At 39.3% G+C, this 20,979-nt stretch overlaps 1 protein-coding gene across 5 annotated transcripts in view; it reads right to left on the bottom strand.

Annotated features, from left to right (window-relative positions):
- Positions 1-20,979, bottom strand: part of Stag1 (STAG1 cohesin complex component) — a 189,755-nt gene that overhangs the window by 26,301 nt on the left and 142,475 nt on the right. For 4 of the 5 annotated variants that reach the window (XM_070005473.1, XM_070005474.1, XM_070005472.1 and 1 more), the window contains 8 exons: positions 17,922-18,039; positions 16,580-16,683; positions 14,910-15,002; positions 14,722-14,811; positions 14,372-14,575; positions 12,625-12,695; positions 10,075-10,162; positions 1,060-1,140 (listed from right to left, as the gene is read on the bottom strand). In XM_070005473.1, the coding sequence (XP_069861574.1) occupies positions 1,060-1,140; positions 10,075-10,162; positions 12,625-12,695; positions 14,372-14,575; positions 14,722-14,811; positions 14,910-15,002; positions 16,580-16,683; positions 17,922-18,039 (849 nt within the window). The remainder of the gene's footprint in view (positions 1-1,059; positions 1,141-10,074; positions 10,163-12,624; positions 12,696-14,371; positions 14,576-14,721; positions 14,812-14,909; positions 15,003-16,579; positions 16,684-17,921; positions 18,040-20,979) is intronic. The other variant, XM_070005475.1, reaches the window with a different exon arrangement.

The following is a 20,979-nucleotide window of genomic DNA, read 5'->3' on the forward strand; positions in this document are numbered from 1 at the left end:
ATTCTGTTAGGTACTTGGGGACACAATTATTACAGAACATTTAAAAATTTTAGCTTGAATTTTTTTTTTTTTTTTTTTTTTTTTTGTCATGGGGCTTAAACTCAGGGCCTGGGCACTGTCCCTCAGCTCTTCAGCTCAAGGCTAGCCCTCTACCACTTGAGCCACAGCGCCATTTCCGGTTTTCTGGTAGTTCATTGGAGATAAAGAGTCTCATGAATTTTCCTCCCCTAGCTGGCTTTGAAGCATGATCCTCAGATCTCATCCTACTGAGTAGTAGGATGTCAGGTGTGAACCACCAGTGCCTGGCCTGAAATGGAATTTGGATTAAAATCCAAAGACATACATTCACACACACACATCCTTAATCAATGACATTTTTCATGTGTGCATGCATCAGTCCTGAGGCCTAACCCCAGAGCAAGCTAGCTCTCTAGCACTTGAGCCACAGCTCCACTTCCAGCTTTTTGTGGTTAACTGGAAAGGAGAGCCTCACAGACCTCTCCTGCCTGGGCTGGCTTCAAACTGCAATCCTCAGATCTCGAATAGTTAGGATTACAGGTGTGAGCCATGGGTACCCAGTTCAATGACGAATTTTAAGGCAGGCTTTCCTTTAACCTCCATCTCATGAATGGAGCCAGGGGTATGTTTATTTCTATTTACTGTACAGTTGGGCTAAGATTCTTCAGGACTTCAATTTTGTCATGTAATCATCCATTAGTTGTTCCATCTTTTGAAAGGGTCTGGGATGCTTTCTAAATTAGTAAAGGTTCTCAATGGAAATTAGGCTGCACTGTTTCTCTTTCTTACAGCATTTCACCTACAGATCTGTATTTCTTGTATTTTAATTGTGTGTGTGTGTGTGTGTGTGTGTGTGTGTGTGTGTGAAGACTGCCTATCTTTCAAAAGAAATAAACATACTCATAAGGCAAAGCAAGAACTAGTAACAATAAACTACCATATATTTTATAAAGATTATAATAATTTATATAACTGATAATACATGGTTAAGAAAAGGTTATTTTAATAATAACTCTTCTGCCTCCAGAAACTCTTACTTACTTTGGAAGGAGAACCATCAGTAATTTTCACCAACTGCCAAAGAATCGAGTAATGGGAACATTGCAGTGCCTGTACGACTATCTGTATCAAATGGAAAAAAAAATTTAATAAAAAATTGAAACAAATGAGACAATTTATGTTTGCACAGTACTAGAATAATTATTTTACTGGCTTTTCTTTTATAATGAGGTTCCAAATCAAGTTTATATATTATTAATGAGAATGGATAAAATATTTGACTAAAAAAATTAAACCAACCAATAGAATTTAGAGACCAAAAACAGACCATATCTTGATAATATGGACTCAAATAAATAATACTATGCCTTCAAACAAAAATGTACTATTTATTACTGGGTATTACTGGGGTTTGAACTTAGGGCCTTCTACTTGCTAGGCAGGCACTCTATCACCCTCGGGCTTTTTAAACTTCATTATTTATTTATTTAGTAGTACTGCTATTTGTCTCAGTCAGTCTGGACTAATTCCTCCTATTTATGCTTCCTTCATAGCTGGGGTGATAGCTATGCACTAACACGCACAGCTTTTATGGGTTAAGACTGGGGAAGGAGTAATCTCCAGAAACTTTTTGCCTAGGCTATGATCCTCATGATCTCAGCCTCCACAGTAGCTAGGATTACTCCCAGCATTGTATAAAGTTGTTTTGTTTGTTTTAAAGAAAAGCAGTGAGATTATTTGCATTAAAACAAATATTCTAGTCATTTTGTTGTAAAGTATTTTAATATATAAATATGTATTGGAAAGTATAAAATGTGCAATTTACACTATATATTTTAAATTGTATTTATAAAGCTTAATGAATTAACATAAAGCAGAAATACCACTACAACCACCATCGAGGTCAAGAAAGAGAATATTAACAGCATCTTATCCTGGTATCTCTTTCTTTTCCTAGGGCTCACAGCTATTTTGACTTATGCATTAATCGATGTATTTTTGGTAGTGCAGGAGTCTGAACTGAAGGCTTTACACCTGCTGAGCAAGTGTTCTTTTTTCTTTTTTGCTACAGCTGGTTTTCAGATCAGATCCTGTACTTTTTGTCTAGGGCTAGTCTTAGACTGTGATTCTCTTATTGATGTGCACCTGAGGAGCTGGGATTAAAAGCTGTGACCACTACGCTTTTTTCTTGAGAGGAGGCCTCACTAACTTCTGTCTGGCAAGTTAGAATTACAAGGTGTGAGCTACTATGCCTATCCAGTAGTCAACCTATTTAACTACCTAAATCGGGACCACTGAAGTTTACTGTGACTAGTGGTGAATATCACATAAATAAAATCATGCAATAGGTAGCTAAGTCTGTTTTTTTCCCATTTAATTCTAAGGGGTTATACATGGTGCTTGTACCTGTAGTTTTTAAAATCATCCTGTCAAATATGCAGAATATGCTCCTACTGATGCACACTACTTTGAATTTCAGAGACTCTGGGTAGCTGCTATGCAATCTTGGAATCATCTGCTGGTATGCCACATGCACACTGATCTAGGGCAGAGGGTCTTACTCTTTAGTTCTCAGGATCTCTTGACACTGTACGGACTGGGGCTGCAGTTCAGTAGTAGAGCACTTACTTAATATGCTCGGAGTGTGATTCCTAGTTGAAAACAAATGAACAAACCCAAGACCAAAACAATATTAAGGACCTCAAAGACTTATTTTTTGTCTGAGGGCTGAACAGAGGTCCTTATGTATGCTAGGTGAGTGCTTTAGCAGTACGTTCCATCTTTGCCATCCCCAAAGAGTTCTGTTTATGTGGCTTAAACATACCATATTAGTACCATATTACAGAAAAAAAACAAGGCTAGGTATGGTGGTATATGGGAAGGCATATATAGGAGGACTGGAATCTGAGACGAGCCCTGGACAAAAATGAGAGAAACTATCTGAAAAACAAGTGAATTAAAAGGGCTGGGGTGTGACTCAAGTGGTAGATCACTTGCTAGCAAATGATATAACCCCAGCACAGCTGAAAAAGTAAAGAAGTCAACTGGTAGAGTGTTTGCCTTGAGCTGAAGAGCTCAGACCCAGGCCCAAAGTTCAGGCCCCACGACTGACCAAAGTTAAAAAAAAAAAACAACAAGGGACTGGGAAGGTGGCTCAGTGGTAGAGCACTTGCCTTGCATGCCTGAGGCCCTGGGTTCAATTCCTCAGCACCACATAAGCAAAAAGAAAAAAGCCGGAAATGGCGCTGTGGCTCAAGTGGTAGAGTGCTAGCCTTGAGCTGAAGAGCTGAGGGACAGCGCCCAGGCCCAGAGTTCAGGCCCCACGACCGGACACCCCCCCCCCAAAAAAAAACCTAAGGAAGTATTTACAAAATGTTTATAAGATATGAAAGAATACATTGATGACAACATATTAACCCATTTTTATGAAAAATGAAATATTAGAACAAAAAGTGAAGTAATAGTTTTATATTTTTGCAAATTTCTTTAATCTATATTAATAAAGAACAACTGCATTTTCCTATCTGCGCCTTCATCCTGCTATATGTAGTTTTTGTGGTGCTGGACCTGGGTCTTGATCTCAGGGCCTGCGTGCTGCCCCTGAGCTTTTTTTTTTTTTTTTTTTTTTTTGCTCAAGACTAGCACTCTACAACTTGAGCCACTGTACCATTTCCACCTTTCTTTTTGGGGGGCTAGGTGTGGGGGAAGGGTGGTGCTTTAATTGGAGATGAATCTCATGGACTTTTCCTGCCTGGACTGTCTGCCTTTGAACTGCGATCATCAGATCTCAGTCTCCTGAGTAGCTAGGATGACAGGCCTGAACCAGTGATGCCTGGCTCGCTACAACATAGTTTTGAATGAAGAATATGAAAAGAATTTCAATCTCACAGAAATCACTGGGAAAAAAAGTACATTTAGTAGTCTTTGTGGATAAGTATGGTATTCTGTTAGGACACAAGTACTGTATAGCTGTGACAGAATGTGACAGTAACTTCTTATAAAAATAGTTTTGACCTCTGTACCTCCACTAAAACTCTTGAGTCCCCTGACTACACTGACAAATAACTGCTCCAGGATCACAGTAGTGTTAACTTTTACTACAGATTACCAAACTGTATCGAAAGTGATTGTATCTAGGAGTTACAGATAGTTACTGTGGCTCAACATTTTAATTAATAAATTCCTATTATCACATGTCACATGTGGTGATTCTATATGAGCAGAACCCTAACACAATTTTCTTTTTTCGTGTGTGTGTGTGTGTGTGTGTGTGTGTGTGTGTGTGTGTGTGTGTGTGTGTGTGTGTGTGTGTGTGTGTGTGTGTGTGTGTGTGTGTGTGTGTGTGTGTGTGTGTGTGTGTGTGTGTGTGTGTGTGTGTGTGTGTGTGTGTGTGTGTGTGTGTGTCCATACTGAAACTTGAATTCTCAGACTTGTGCTCTTCATAAGCTTTCTCATTCCATCTGGTACTATTACTTGAACCATACCTCCACTTCTGGCTTTTTGCTGGTTAAAGAGTCTCATGGATTTGCCTGCCCAGGCTGGCTTTGAATCATGATCCTCAGACATCAGCCTTCTGAGTAGCTAGGACTACAGGCATGAGCCACTAGTGCACAGCTTCTTTTGTTTTTTGTCTTTCTAATTTTTTAAACTTGTATCTAAAGTCCTTCTGTTTTGTGAAACATCTAGTTCAAGACTTTGGTTGTTATTTTCTTTCTTTCTTTCTTTCTTTCTTTTTTGCTAGTCCTGGGACTTGAACTCAGGACCTGGGCACTGTCCCTGAGCTTCTTTTGCACAAGGCTAGCACTCTACCACTCTACCACAGCGCCACTTCCAACATTTTCTGTTTATATGGTGGTGAGGAATTGAACTTCATGCATGGAATTGGCTTCATGCATGCTAGGCAAGCACTCTACCACTGAGCCATATTCCCAGCCCATGGTTGTTATTTTCTAGGGAGACTAATGAAAAGATAAATGTCAAGAATCACAAAATAAAAAAGTATTCGAATATACAGTATACCTTTAGCACAATAAACATACCTGATGTTATATTCCATTATTTCAGATGTTAAATTTATTTCTATTATTCCCCTCATGACAAAAACCAAAGAAGTGGAAATATATAAAATTAAAAGATAAATCAACAAATAAAATCCGTGCTAGATTTAAAATGACTGCATTTTAAGCCATTTAAACAAAGGTATCTCCAGTGTGCCTGCTTGTGCACTGAAGGTAAGTCCTAAGAGTGAAGAGGAATGGGTGGTACTGCTTTTGATGAAACACTAATGCGATGGTATCAAAACGCAGAACCAAGACAAGTGAAACACTATCAGCTGTCAATGAGCATGAAGGGACCGAGACCTTGGGCTGGCACACAGCAGGAGAGCCTCGGGCTCTGCGGGTGTATGCTCAGAGGAGACTATCCTTGAGGAAAAGCCTCGAGTGCTCATGATGCTGCAGACTTCAGTGCTCTGAAATTACTCAAATTTACCTATACTATACCATATCGTAGTAGGTCTAGCACTGATAACCTGAAACCACAAGAATAGGCACCATTACTGTCACAAAAATTACTGTTGTACACATTAATATTGATCCACCCAAAATAGTAGACCTTAGCTCACGCTTTTGAACTGAACCATGACGCTTGATTCATTTTTCCCACACTATCCCACCCACCTTCCACTGAAGACACGCCACCTCAGATAACTGAAAATGTGCACTTTTTAACTTCAATACATTTTGTGTTCTTTTTGGTATAAAAGGATCACCATAACCCTCACCTTGCTATTTGAAATACAAAAGTCCCATTTTGATGTTTCACATATTGGCCTTTTTGGGGAGAAGGGGATAGTCCTGGGGTTTGAACTCTGGACCTGGGCACTGTCCCTGAACTTTTTTGCTCAAGGCTAGAGCTCTACCACTTGACCAAAAGCTCCACTTCTGGCTTTTTGAGGTTAACAGGAAATAAGAGTCAGTCCTCAGATCTCAGCCTCCTAGGTGGCTAGGATAACAGAAGGATCTACAAACAAACAGCAGGGAAGTGTGATTTAAGTTCTTTCTACCCTACTGTTTGCCCCCTCGTTTCTCTGAGGGAGTGTCCTGCCTGAGAGCAAATCCTGCCTGTAGAGCACATTTCTGAGGAAATGAAGAAGCTGAGCACCTTCTCTGTCCTCTCCTCTTTTGCCAGCAGGAACACTGAAGTGCTAGGATGCTTGACTCCTTGAAGGACTGGGGAGGACAATGGCACCAGATTTCTCTCTCTCTCTCTCTGTCTTTCTCGTGGGACTTGAACTCTAGGCCTGGGTGCTGTCCCTCAGCTTTTCAGCTCAAGGTGAGCGCTCTACCATCTGAGCCACAGTGCCACTTCCAGTTTTCTAAGTGGTTCATTGGAGATAAGAGTCTCACAGACTTTGCTGCCCTGGCTGGCTTTGAACCATGATCCTCAGATCTCAGCCTCCGGAGTAGCTAGGATGACAGGTGTGAGCCACCAGTGCCCAGCTGGCACCAAATTTCTATTGAATTAAAACCCTGAGATTCTTTAGATTAATTATACATGTATACAATGTATTCTGATCATATTCACCCTATCATGTACATTTGGATGTGATATCATTTATGTTTCCTGCCAAGAATCCATAAGCAGAATCTAAATATTACAAACAAGAGAAGAAGTTAAGCATTAATCTGTCCTCTTTAACAATATGTTATCAAACACAAAGGCTAAGAAAGCATTCCCTATTAAAGGAGATATAAAAGACCTACTAAATGCTGTGTGCTATTCTGGGGTAGCACAAATGCTAACATGAGCATTTTAAATACTTTTTGCACATTAACAAATGTAATATATAAGAGTAGAACATACAAGTCAAATGTGAAAAAATACTGACAATTGGTAAAGCTTATAAAGGAATTGGCTTTCTATTATTAGAACTTTTTTTTTGGTTGGTCATGTGGCCTGAACTCTGGGCCTGGGCGCTGTCCCTCAGTTCTTCAGCTCAAGGCGAGCACTCTACCACTGAGCCACCTTCCCAGCCAGCCCTAGAACCTTTTTTTTTGTTGTTGTTGTTGGTAGTGAGGCTTGAACTCAGGGCTTGGGCTCTGTTCCTTAGCTTTTATGCTCAAGGCTAGTACTCTACCACTTTGAGCCACAATGCCCACTTCAAGTATTCTGGTGCTTAATTAGAGATAAGAGTCTCACAGACTTTTCTGCCCAGGCTATCTCTGAACCACGATCCTCAGATCTCAGCCTCCTGAGTAGCTAGAATTACAGGTGTGACCCACCAGCACCTGGCAAAACATTTTCTGTCATTGCACTTTTTGAGATGTTGACTCAAAAAAAGGTACACTCCTAAATTTTGATCTTCACCGTATTTTAAAACTATGAAAACAGTAATGAGAAAAATTACATTCATGCATACAAATCTTGATAATCCCAATGTGTGGGATTAAGAACCTTCTAATTGCACTGGTTACCATGTGAAACAGCCACACAGGGCTGATTCAGTCCCTAAACTAGCTAGATATTAGTTTTAAGGTACTTTGAAGATGTTTAACACAATCTTAAGGGATGATACAGAAAACATCTGAATTGTATGGTCATAAGAAATTCATTATAGTTTTACTTGTCTTTTTTTTTTTTGGGGGGGGGTGCATAAATACTGAGATGTGAACTCAGTGCTTCAGACGTGCTACCACTTGAACCAGGCCTGCAGCCTTTTTTCCTTGGGTTATTTCTGATAGGGTTTGCGTTGTGCCCAGGTCAGCCTGGACCAAAATCTTATTTTAAACTTCCTGCGATGGTTGGGATGACATGCATGTACCGCCACACCAGCTTTTTTTCCTGTTGAGATGTGGTCTTTTGAACTTTTTTGGCCTAAGCTAGCCTCAAACTGTGATCGTCCCAATACCCGATCCCAAGTAGCTAGAATGTAAGCTATCAATGACCTGAGGAGATGGGGGGGGGGGGGGGGGTGGATTTGTGTTTCCAATTCTGGGTATCTTAAAATGAATGGGAACACAATCTAGTTGTCATACATTGAAAGTTCACACACCTGGTTAAAGAATATAATATGTCTTCTGAGCTGTTTAAAGAATTAAATGTCACATGGATATATATTTTTATTGGACAAATTAACATAAAGGGGGAAAATAACACCTACACAGTGAAAACAAGTAACAAAACTCAAAATAATAGTTGAAGATAACACCATGAGACAAGTCAGAGCTAAGGTAATAGCCATGATGAAATGAATTAAATAAATGTTTTGGTTTTTTTTTTTTTTTGGTCAGTCATGGGGCCTGAACTCTGGGCCTAGGCGCTGTCCCTGCGCTCTTCAGCTCAAGGCTAGTGCTCCACCACTTGAGCCACAGCGCCACTTCCTGATTAAATAAATGTAGACATGATTATAATCCTTAGACTAAATAGTACTTTTCTTATTCTCTCTTGAAGTAAACAAAAATTCAATCTTCCCTTTCAGGCCCTTTCAAATCTGAAGTGTAAATTGAGAAGAAGAAGGTTTAATTTACTGAAAGTGAGATGAAGAAAGGCTGAGAAGTTGAAGTGCTAGTAGTGAAACAGCAGGGTCAAACAGCCTCTTTTCCGTAACACGATGAACACATCTAACCTAACAGGGACGTGTGGTGTAGTAAGAGTGCCAGTGACATCCAGTAGTGGCTAAGTAAGTAACGTTCGGCAGACTGCTTTCCCCCAGTGTTGAGGTAAGCAAGAATAGCTGCACTTGGTGATATCACCTGTTGTCTAGCATTAGCAGGCTGAGATTAGGAGGGAGGTGAGCTTTGAGGCCAACCTGAACTGCGTGGCAAAGCCCTGTCTCAAAAAACCAAACCAAAACAAGAATTAATTTTAGCAATAATACTGTTTCTATGGTATATTTCCTTTTTTGAGGACAAAAAGGAAATACTGCCGAGGTCGCCCTGAAACTTCTGGTCTAAGGATGCGCCTGCCTTTGCCTCATACAACTGGGAAGCCAGGCTTCACAACTAACTGTGCCTCGTTTCAGGGACCCACTTGAATCTGAATTAGAATTCTGGTAAGCCTGTTGCAATTTTTCTTGCTTTAGAGAATACAGCCTTATTTAAGAGTCCATATTAGTAAATGAGAGTCTCCATCCATCACCACAGCACAGCTGACGTCTTGATGAAGCTGGCATTCTGGTCTCCTAAGTACCTGGTGTTACACAAAATGACCATTTCTTTTTTGATATAGAATGTGAGCAATTCCTGTCTCTTCCACTCACTCTAACTTGTAGGTGAATACAGAATCTACTCATGCACCCCAAAAACCATTTAATTTTGGTTTTATAACAAAACCCAGGTCATACCTATGACCTGATATGACCTCCATTTAGAATGCTCCAGTTCGTAATGAGACTAAGATGACGGTAGGGCCAAGCCAGCTAGGTAGACAAGTCAAAGCGACTCAGGGTGTGTACACCTGTCATCCCCGAGATGACAGAGGCTAGAAATAGGTGGACAGAAGCAAGAGGAGAGACCCTATCCTAACAGCAACCAGTGAAAAGCAGGGCGGAGGCATGGCTCAGCAGAATCATGCCAGCCTAGCAAGCATGAAGTCCTGAGTTTAAACCTCCTAAGAGTGCTACTATCAAGAAGGTGTGTGTGTGTGGGGGGGGCGGCAAAGGGGGATGTTCCATTACATAATAAATTAATCAGAACTTGTTGTAAAGTTGCTGAGAGTAATCAATGATATTTGCTTATGCTAACAGTAAACTTTAAATACATTAACATAACCTTTATCTAACTGTTCTAATAATCACTCAAAGGAGTGGTTGCATTAAAGATTTCTCAACTCTGAATTCCTAACTACTCAGGAGGCTGAGATCAAAGGGCTGTTGTTTCAAGTCAGTCCAGACAGAAAAGTATTTGAGACTTCATCTCTAAATAATCAGCAAAAAGCTGGCCTGGAAGTATGGCTCAAGACCAAGATCCAGAACCAGAAAAAAAAACACCACTATTTCTATGATTTTAGAGAAGCAAAGCTTTCAAAAACAGTAAAAGAATATCAGTAAGTTCATACCTGTTCTGGCATAGCTCCATGTTCAATTCCAGTCTTCAATAATCTGTAGCAATTACCAAACAGATCCCATTTTGTGAGATCGTGAGCACTAAAACAAACAAAAGACACATTAATTTTACAGTGGAAGAAAGTTTAAACTGGTGCATAGTTTCAGTGGCTAGAAGAGCAAAATAACCATTTTGTGTAGAACTCAGAAGGATCCAGAGGGAATGTCCAAGTGCCAAAGAGGGAACAAGCAAGACAAATAAGTGCTGACAAGGGGAATTTATGAGAGAAATCAGCAACAAATCTTACAACTTTTCCTGAAGGCTTCTATCCCACAGCTTTCCTAGGCTATTGTTCCATATAGAGCGCCTGGCCTTTTTAGAATAATTTACATTTTAAACAGGTCTACTCATAATGTGAAGATATATAACCATATGCACAGTGTGAAAGAGATTTGCAGTCATGAAATAAAACTAAAGACAAAAACAAGGCTGGGCGCCCGTGGCTCAGGCCTGTCATCCTAGCTACTCAGGAGGCTGAGATCTGAGGATCGTTGTTCAAAGCCAGCCTGGGTGGGAAAGTCTGTGAGATTCATCTCCAGTAAGTTGCTGAAAAAGCTGGAAGTGGTGCTATGGATCAAAGTGGTAGAGTATTAACCTTGAGGGAAAAAGCTCAGGGACAGTGGCCAGGCCCTGAGTTCAAGGCCCACAAGTGACCAAAAAACCAAACCAAACCAATCCAACAAAAAATCAGACAAAAGTAGGGAAAGGGAATATGGGAAACATCAAAAACTATGCAATAGGTATTTATCTAGCCTGAAGACATCTATCTGCACTAGGTTAACAGTGAGATCATTTTTAAGTTCTCCTGAATTATACTACTAAAGTAGTTCATTTGACAGTGGTGATCAATTTTTATCAAACAACTAAGTATTTTAAACATTAGCTTACATTCAGATGGGTGATTTCACTGTTATATCTCATGTTTACACTGTATTTCAATCAATTTAATCCCACCACTCTCCCTAACAAAATACAGGGGCTTTACTTTTCCATAGCATTCCAGAAAAATTAAATATGAAATGGCTTAGATTTCCTTCATTCTTTTCTTTGTGTCCTCCTTCCTTCCATTTAGTGTTTGAGACAATATTTTACTACAATGCTCAGACTGGCTTCTATTTCTTGGGCTCAAGTCCTTCTTTTGACTCAATCTTGCTAGTAGTATGGATTATAGACAAGTACTACAACATCTAGCTCTAAGCTTAGGTTTCAGAAAGTGGTTTAAGAGTTGCAAATCAAACTTACTTTGTTTTTTTTGTTTTGTTTTGTTTTGTTTTTGTCGGTTATAGGGCTTGAACTCTGGCCTGGGCACTGTCCCTAAGCCTTTTTGCTCAATGTTAGTGCTAGTGCTCCACCACTTTGAACCATAGTGCCACTTCAGGTTTTCTGGTGGTTCACTGGAGAACAAATCCCAAGGACTTTCCTGCTTGGGCTGGCTTTGAACCACGATCCTCAGATTTCAGTCTCCTGAGTAGCTAGGATTACAAGCATGAGCCACCAGTGCCCGGCTTCAAACTTTCTTTCGACAATAAAGTTCTATTTGTTTTTCTTCATAAAATACACTTGCCTTCTTACAAGTAACACATAAAACTCAAAAACATACATTTATCTGAGCCTTGTTTCCTAACTTAAATCTAGACACACACACACACAGAGAGAGAGAGAGAGAGAGAGAGAGAGAGAGAGAGAGAGAGAGAGAGAACAACCAAGCCTTCAAGAACTCAGAGGAAAACAAAAAAAGCCAAAGAAGCTACTTTCATGCCTTTCTCCAAAATCATGGTTCCTTTTCAGTATTTAATAAAAATGTGCTTTTAATACTATCATGTATATTTTGAAACATGTAAACATTACAAGATGGCTAATTAACATGTATTACCTCACATTTTTTGTAGTAACACTTAAAATCTAGTCTTAGTAATTCTCAATATAAAAAATTGTTATTGTCATAGCGTATTAATAGACCTCTTAAATTTCTTTTATTTTTTATTTTTTTGGGGTCCGGTCGTGGGGCCTAAACTCTGGGCCTGGGCGCTGTCCCTCAGCTCTTCAGCTCAAGGCTAGCGCTCTACCACTTGAGCCACAGCGCCACTTCCGGCTTTTTTTCTTTTTGCTTATGTGGTGCTGAGGAATCGAACCCAGGGCCTCAGGCATGCAAGGCAAGCACTCTACCACTGAGCCACCTCCCCAGCCCTTAAATTTCTTTTATATAACTGAGAAATTGCCTTGTTCAAAATTTAGCAACATTTCTAAAAGCTATCAATTAAAATCTATAGCTAAGAAATCTATTTTAAAACAAACTCAATTTGTTAAGTATTAATTCATTTAAACCTTTTACATGTTAAGTATATTCATTAATATATACATTAAATGGTAAGTTTTCATATTAGAAAATCTGAATAAATAAAAACACTACAACCTCTCACTATCTAAAATTGCTTATTGGGAGATAGGAATAACAAGCACTATAATCCATCATGAATGTTGGTATGTACTGTAAATGACATACTTGTGGAAAGAAGTTAACCGCTTTAGAGTGGAAAGAACATTGTAAATATCGTCATCATCAGCTTCTTCACCCTACAAATTAAAAGGAAGATCATCTCGTTATCACTATTTACATTCACATTCAAGTTTATGAATACTTAAATGTCCAAAGTAAAAGTCATTGTGTAAATAATAAAGATTCACTGCCTTTTTCTTTGGTGGTAACTGGGGCTCGAACCAGATGTGGTTACCTGCTAGGCAAGCGCTCTGCCACTTCAGCCATAGCCCTGTTCATACATTCACCATAGATAAACATCAGTAAGGACAAAAATATTCCCAGAAATCCCATCACCTGGTGGAGATACCCAGGACTTACATTTAAATAAAGTGGTACATGATTGTACATTTTTCCAATTAATGTTATATGACAAATTCATTGAAACTGAAATTGCTGAGTAAAAAAAAGGGTCTTTGGGGAGTAAGATCTGGGAACTGAACTGGCAAATAATTTACCAATGAGCTATACCCCCAGGATGGAAGAGTTTAATGAGTTTTAAACAGTTTTAGGTCTCAAGACTTACTGATTATAAGTTACTTCTGCAGCTTAAATAACCACAGTAGAAAACTGTATGTTTAAAAAAACAGAAGAGTACAAATAGTACAAAAATCCTTTGGAAAGCGAGCAATCATGAACTAACAGATTATTAGATAATCTCATCGTAGTTTGGGAAGGGGATGTAAGGCAGGAATCGCAGAAATTATTTAAAAAGAAAGTGAAGATGCCTGCTGACATCCATTGCTTAGCCAGCATTCTCTATAAGCATCCTTAATATGCATGTTCTTTTCATCAATACATTATAATAATTTAGTTAAGATGAAAATACGAATCACGTCCTAGAATAGGAAAGAAAATTAGGAAAAAACAAACCTTCGAGACTTTATTTTGGGTGGTGGTTGAGTTTGAACTCAGGGCCTTACTCCGACTACCATGTCACTCAATCACTTATGCTACTATGCCTCTAGTACTTTTTGTTTTAGTTTAATTTTCAGATAGTGTTGTGTGTTTTGGCTAGGCGCAGGCCTCTCCCAAGAGCTGGGATTATAGGCAGTCTCATCATGTGTGTGCACACAGGCTTGACCTCAGGTCCTGGAAGCTTTTTCACTCAAGGTTGGTGCTCTACTACTTAAGCCTCAGCTCCACTTTCCCAGTTTGATTTTTGAGATAGGGCTTTACTCTTTTGTGTGTGTGTGTGCTAAAACTGGCCTTGAATCACAATCCTCCCACCTCCACCTCCTATGTGGTTCAGATGAAAGCTTTCTTTGTTTTTTTGTTGGTCATGGGGCTTGAACTCTGGGCCTGAATGCTGTCCCTCAGCTCTTCAGCTCTACAGCTTGAGCCACTGCGCCACTTCAGGTTTTCTGAATAGTTTACTGGAGGTAAGAGTCTCGTAGACTTTCCTGCCTGGGCTGGCTGTGAACTTCGATCTTTGGATCTCAGCCTCCTGAGTAGCTAGGATGACAGGGGTGAGCCACTGGCACCCAGCTTGAAAAGTTTTCTTAGAAGAAGGGAGGAAAAAAAAAAAAAACCTCTAACATAAAAATGAAGTATATCTAAGGCTAAGTAGGATACAGCATTGCAGTAACTTGGCTAAGTTTTGAAAGGAGTAAAAAAATTTACTTCAAAATGGAAATAATATATACACATAGCTACAGCTACACTGAATTACTATCCCAAATTACTGTATGTGTATTTTAACCTTGGAACAAACCTCTTGCAGCAAGTCTTCCACAGAATGATTGAATCGATCTACAAACTCATCAATCAATTGGCTCCGAGCGATATCCACTCTGTTCTGGATGGTGTACTCCTCACTGCACAAGATGCTGTAGGTCTTACTGCAGGCTTCCAGGACATCTGATTCCACGTGCTTCTCTACCACAAACTTAATCTGTTTCAACAAAGCGTCCAGATGCTGAGGAGGAAAGAAAAAGAAAAACTGTGATAGGGGTTACTACTGAAAGAAAAAAAGCATCTCAAGGAAGCTTATCTGGGTGCATGAACATGAAATAATCCAGCTAATAAAAATTCCAGGTGGAAGTCGGTTGCACAGTGCCTTACCTTTTCCATTCTGCCTGTGCTGTAGATTTCTAGGTCAAAATATTGAGGAATTTGTAGCAAGTTTGCTACCTTTTCTGCATCTGCAGAGTACTAGAAAGAGAAACAGCAAAACAAAAATAAACGACGCACATCAGGCATTGAAAGTAAATTCAGTGACATGTCTCAAAACACTGAAAATGATACCATACCTTTGATAGTAACATAGGAAGTGTGATGATAAAATGTTCAGTTAGTTTGTTTCTGTCATCTATTTGCGTTTTTCTTTCTTTGGCAGTTAGCACCTAGAAATCAAAATGGTTAAAAAAAAGTCAGGTCCTACCAAATTCCTGAAATAAATACATGTAATTTTATACAAATTTAATATGCACTATTATTTTATTATGTGGCTTGGTTAGGTAAATCTACAACTTATTTAACTTAAATAAAAATATAAACATTTCCCAAAAGCAGCAATTATGAACACAGAAATGGAAGCCATTGCTGGGAACTAGTGGTGTATGCCTGTAATCCCAGTAGATGGGAGGACTGAACTCCAAAGCCCAGTCCTGGGCAAAACCTGGAGACCCTATCTGAATGAACCATAGCTGATTCTTGTGCTAAAGTAATGTGGAACCTGTAACATTAAAGATGACCTCTTAAATTCATCCCTTCTGATATGCCTCATGCAGTCTTTTCCCATAATGAATGAGGAGCCAACAGGATGTTATACTTTTTGACATAATGGGAACTGCACAGTGGCGCTGTGGCTCAAGTGCTCGCCTTGAGTTGAAGAGCTAAGGGACAGCACCCAGGCCCAGAGTTCAAGTCCCACGGCCGACCAAACCAAAAAGTTTCTATCTTCAGGCATTTTGTTACAGTAACAGAAAGCTAACTAACACACATCCCAAATCTGCTATTGAATTTTCAAATTTCTGTATTGTACTTTCAACTCTAGAATTTTTATTTGACTTTTCTGTTCTGGCGGTCATATTTATAATACAGGTGGCTCTACCACTTGAACTATGGCTTCAGTCTTTTTTGGGGGTCGGTCGTGGGGCCTGAACTCTGAGCCTGGGCGCTATCCCTCAGCAATTCAGCTCACAGCTAGTGCTCTACTATTTGAGCCACAGTGCCACTTCCAGCTTTTTCTGCTTAAGTGGTGCTGAGGAATCGGACCCAGGGCCTCATACGTGCAAGGCAAACACTCTACCACTGAGCCACCTTCTCAGTCACAGGCTTCAGTCTTTTATTAGATAAATTATGTTTTTAGATGGGCTTTCTCATTTTTACCAGGAATTGTCTTGAATTGTGATCTTCCTACCCATGCTTCTTGTGTGTGCAACCATGCTTGTTATTGGAGATGGGATATCTAAGTTTATGACCCATCTGGCCTTGAAAAGCTGGGATTTCTGAAATATGACTCAAGATCTGGGTCTATGCTTGTTATTTTTGCAGAAAAGTTTTATCTACCAGAAATACTCCCCACCACCTGTGATCATCTCATCTAACCTTTATCTACATTATAAGGCATCCATGCACAAATATTCCACCTATCCCCAAAATGACACAGCTATTAAATAAAAAGAACTTACAAATGAAACAAAGTACACTTCCCAGACCTCTCATGCACTTATAAAAGATATGATTATGAAAAGCCTTAAAGTCTTGCACAAGTACTATGATAGAAGTGGGTACAAAAACTACGGGAACATGAAGAAAAAAGAATTTATCTTTGGAAGATGGGTCTAGTAGACTATATACGTAATAAAGTCATTAGAGCATGGATTCTTTACAAAAGTACCACACTTTCCCAACGCCACGTATTTCAGACCATTCCACTAAAAGCTGTGTCACAGACTTCCCGTGCGTGCGGACTTACTCTCTTGCCGGTGCCTCTTCCCACAGGCGGATGTGCCTCAGCAGCCTGGCGGATGGTACACACCATTAACTCTATAAGAGCACTCTCTTGGCGGTCAGACATTGCTACGGTGAAACAAAAGGCATGAGAATGAGTAAAAATTTTTCAAGAAACAAATGCTAAAACAGAACAAAATAACATAAACAAAAGAATCATGCTATATATTTTAAACTAGTAAGATACTGTAATGTCTTTCAAATCAATATATACATACGAATACATTAATTATAGTTGTAAAGTATACATTATTACCTAACTTATATACCGTAACTTAGGAACTGTCCCTATTTTTGATCAAATATTGCCAGGTTTTGGCATCATGAAACATGCTGCAAAAAGCATCATTAATACATGGTACTCATGGATTTATTGTAATTTATACCCATAACTGCTAGAATGGTAACAGTTCCTTCCTTTTATCCCTGCCAGCACTTGCTGTCATAAAGTCTGTTTATACCAGTTCAGTGGTTGTAAAGTGATATTTTGTTATTATTTTGTTCCTATCTAATAATCAATGACTTGAATTAATGGGCTTTAGTGATCCTTACACTTGGGTCTTCTGAGTACGAGACTGAGTAACTGGGATGAAGTTTTGTCGTGGACCTCTAAGATTTTTGTCCATTTGCTACAGTATAATAAGCTGTTAATAAACTGTAGATTTCTGAACACTCTTTTTACAGGCGTGTAGAAAGGTACAGTTATAACTTCCTCTTCAATATTATTACTATTGCTCCCTATATTATTTATCTATAAATGTAGCAAGAAGATTCAGGACAAACTAATTTTTTAAATCAGGATCAAGAAAGCAAGTTTGTGAATTACAAAACACTTAGATCTTTAAAACATTTGAACTGCAGGGAAGCATATGAGGATGTTTAAATACCCTTCTTAGCCAGCCACTGGTGGCTCACGCCTGTAATCCTCGCTACTCAGGAGGCTGAGATCTGAGGATCACGGTTCAAAGCCAGCCCGGGCAGGAAAGTCGTGAGATTCTTATCTCCAATAAACCACTAGAAAACTGGAAGTGGCACTGTGGCTCAAGTGGTAAAGCACTCGCCTTGAGCTGAAGAGCGCAGGGATAGCGCCCCAGACCAGAGTTCAAGCCCCACGACCAATAAAAAAACAAAAACAAAACAAAACAAAAAAAAACCCACACTTTTTTGCTATACAATGTAAGTTCTTCTCTTGACAAAAAACACAAGGCATGGCCTGTGTACACTCTTTTTCAAGAAGTGATCAGTAGAAGTTGGCAGGGTTAATGGAAACGTACCTACATGCACATCAACTTGTTAAAATACTGTACCTTCCTCTCCCTGGACAGGTTCTTCTAGTAGCAACTCTGTCATACATTCCCAGTCTTTCAACAGTTCTTGAGAACTCTCCCACAAGCTGTCCACTAAGTAGGCTGCATGTTCATGTAACTAAAATGAACAAATGAAGGGCAATTAATGAATAGTTAATAAACTGTTAATAGGACTGTAAGTTACTAACAAACTGTTCATAATTAAAACGTCTTGGTCTGATTGGTTCTAACAATCATATGGAGGATAACATCTTCATATTCCACATATGGACAGAGCATGTAGATTATTGTTTCAGCATTTATAGTAGTAAGACAAAGTATCTCCTAGTCCAATGACATCATGTATAGATGAGGAAACAGAGTAGATAGCTTGACAGCCAAACTTGCAATTTTAAACTATTCTGTTACTTTTTAGTATTCCTGGTTGTCTCTCCACGCGCATGCATGTGAGTGTGTGTGTGTGCGTGTGCATGTGTATGTTCGCGCGCACTGATACTAGGGCTTGAACTCAGGACCTCATGCTCTGCTTGGCTTTATTGCTCAAAGCTGGTGCTCTATTATTTAGGTCATCCCTCCACACCTACCTTTTGCTGGTTAATTGGAGATAAGAGTCTCACAAACTATCCTGCCTGGATTGGCCTGAATCTTCATCCTTAGACCTCAGCTTCCTGCGTAGCTATGGATGATAGGGTAAAACCACTGGCACTTGGTTTGAAAATGAATCACTTCTTCCCTGAATTCCATGTGAAATTTTACTAACAGCTTTATTTCATTTTTGCCTTGGTCCAAAATGTAAGGTACTCTCTTGTCCCTCCTCTTTTCTAATCTTATTTCCATTTGATACAGTGCATTCTTCATATCAACCTCATTTTGTTAGTCATACTCTCTTGAAACCGTGTTGCCATATTGAACATACGTTAAGTTTATCATTAAATGCTCTGTACCAAACTCTTATGCTTGCTAGTTCAATAAATCTTGGATCTTACCAAAAAGCACAGTACCAAAGAAGACTGCAGGGAAGGTGAGTAAAAAGGCATTGGCATTATTTCAGTTCCTAATACTAATTTTTTTTTTCAACCTAGGTATAAATGAGCTTCTACCTTTGAGGCTTATAATGTCCAACTAAACCAACCACTTAAAATCAGTATATTTCAAACTAGACTGCAACTCATTATTGGGTTGTTAAAACTAATTTGTGGCTGGGCGCTGGTGGCTCACATCTGTCATCCTAGATACTCAGGAAGCTGAGATATGAGGATCATGGTTCAAAGCCAGCCCAGACAGGAAAGTCTGAGAGACTCATCTCCAGTTAACCACCAGAAAACCAGAAGTGGCGCTGTGGCTCAAGTGGTAGAGCACTTGCCTTGAGCTGAAGAGCCCAGGCACAGCGCCCAGGCCCAGAGTTCAAGCCCCACGACTGATGCCTCCCACCCCCACCCCCCAAAAGCAAACTAATTTATATGTATGTATTGAGAAGATTGAAGGGCAAAAAATAATTGCACTGGAGGAAAAAAGTACATAGCACATAAAAGAGGTAAATATTATTTTGTTTTTCCAATGGTGATCACACCAGGGGCGTGTGCATATAGACCAAGGCTCTACAACAGAATGAACATCTTCTGCTTGCAAATGTTGTCATGCACTCATACTTGTTGATAGAAAATGTTTTTCTCATCAGAAGCCAATAAAGGATGAAAGTCACCTTTCTAGACCTACTTGTTATCCACTGTTATTACACTGGCACATTTGCACCTGCGTTGGGTTTTCTTCTCCCATTCTTAACTGTCACGTTCTTAATTTTGATCTGAATCTTGATGACCTATTTAATGCCCTCTCTTTTTTGGCCTTATTCTGCATTTTAAAAAAACTGAATGCCCTGGTTCCAGAAATGCCTCAGAAAAACACACTACGATAGTCTGCCAAAGATGCTGTCAAACCCAGAGGAAAGAATAAGGACTGGCATTTTTGCTTGCAAAGAACACAGGCATGGCTTGCAAACCCTCCAAAGTTACATCCTAAAAACACTGTTTTTGGACCATTGGTCTCTGTTGCTTTGATCTTTAGAGACCTTTCAGGAAACTTAAGTTTTTAAAAAGTGATTTTCTGGAGGCTGGGAAGGTGGCTCAGTGGTGGAGAGCTTGCCTCACATGTATGAGGCCCTGGATTTATTTCTCAGCACCACATCAACAGAAAAAGCCAGAAGTGGCACTGTGGCTCAACTGGTAGAGCACTAGCCTTGAGCTGAAGAGCTGAGGGACAGCGCCCAGGCCAAGTTCAAGCCCCACAACTGACAAAAAAAAAAAAAGTGATTTTCTCTTTTTGCCTCATAGGTTATGGGTAGACTTTGTATCCATCTTTTCTCATTTCCTTTACAGCTTCCACCAATGCCTCCCTGTTCTGGTCAATAATTATAGAAAATAATTTATAAGTCATATAAGCATCCCATACTATTAAGCCTAAAATAAAATACTCCTATAATGGGTCTTCAGCATTATAGGCATGCTGAAATAAAGGCAGTCACCAATGAATTTCGAAGAACATAAAATTTTAATTATTAATTTCCTTGTCCCTGTTTAAAAAAAAAATCACCACAGTTGCACAATAAACTGCCTATAAACCAGTGTAAACCACAAGAATGAACTCATTACACTCAAATATCATGTATCTTACCAACTGGCATGCATCTGAATATAATGTACTTTGTCGCCTGAAATTAATAATTGCCATAAAAGTTTGGGTAGCTAAAAATGTCACTTTTAGGTACAAAGGAAAATTAACAAGTAGTTTAGAAAAAAATTCTTAATATCCATAATTTTACCGGAAAGGTAAACTTCTTCCAACATCTAAAATTCTAGTATTAAAATATTACCAATTCATATTCCAGTAAAACAAAGAAAAATAATAATCAGATCACTGAAACCCAGTTAAATGATCTGCAACTCCTTTGTAAGATAGATTTTATTATTATTCTTTATGATTTCTCAATCTGTCAATTATTTTTTTGGTCGGTCGTGGGGCTTGAACTCTGTGTGTGGGTGCTATCCCTGCGCTCTTCAGC

Source organism: Dipodomys merriami, unplaced genomic scaffold (genome assembly GCF_024711535.1).
Source record: "Dipodomys merriami isolate MVZ:Mamm:240054 unplaced genomic scaffold, mDipMer1.0.p SCAF_68, whole genome shotgun sequence".
Classification (NCBI taxonomy): domain Eukaryota; kingdom Metazoa; phylum Chordata; class Mammalia; order Rodentia; family Heteromyidae; genus Dipodomys; species Dipodomys merriami.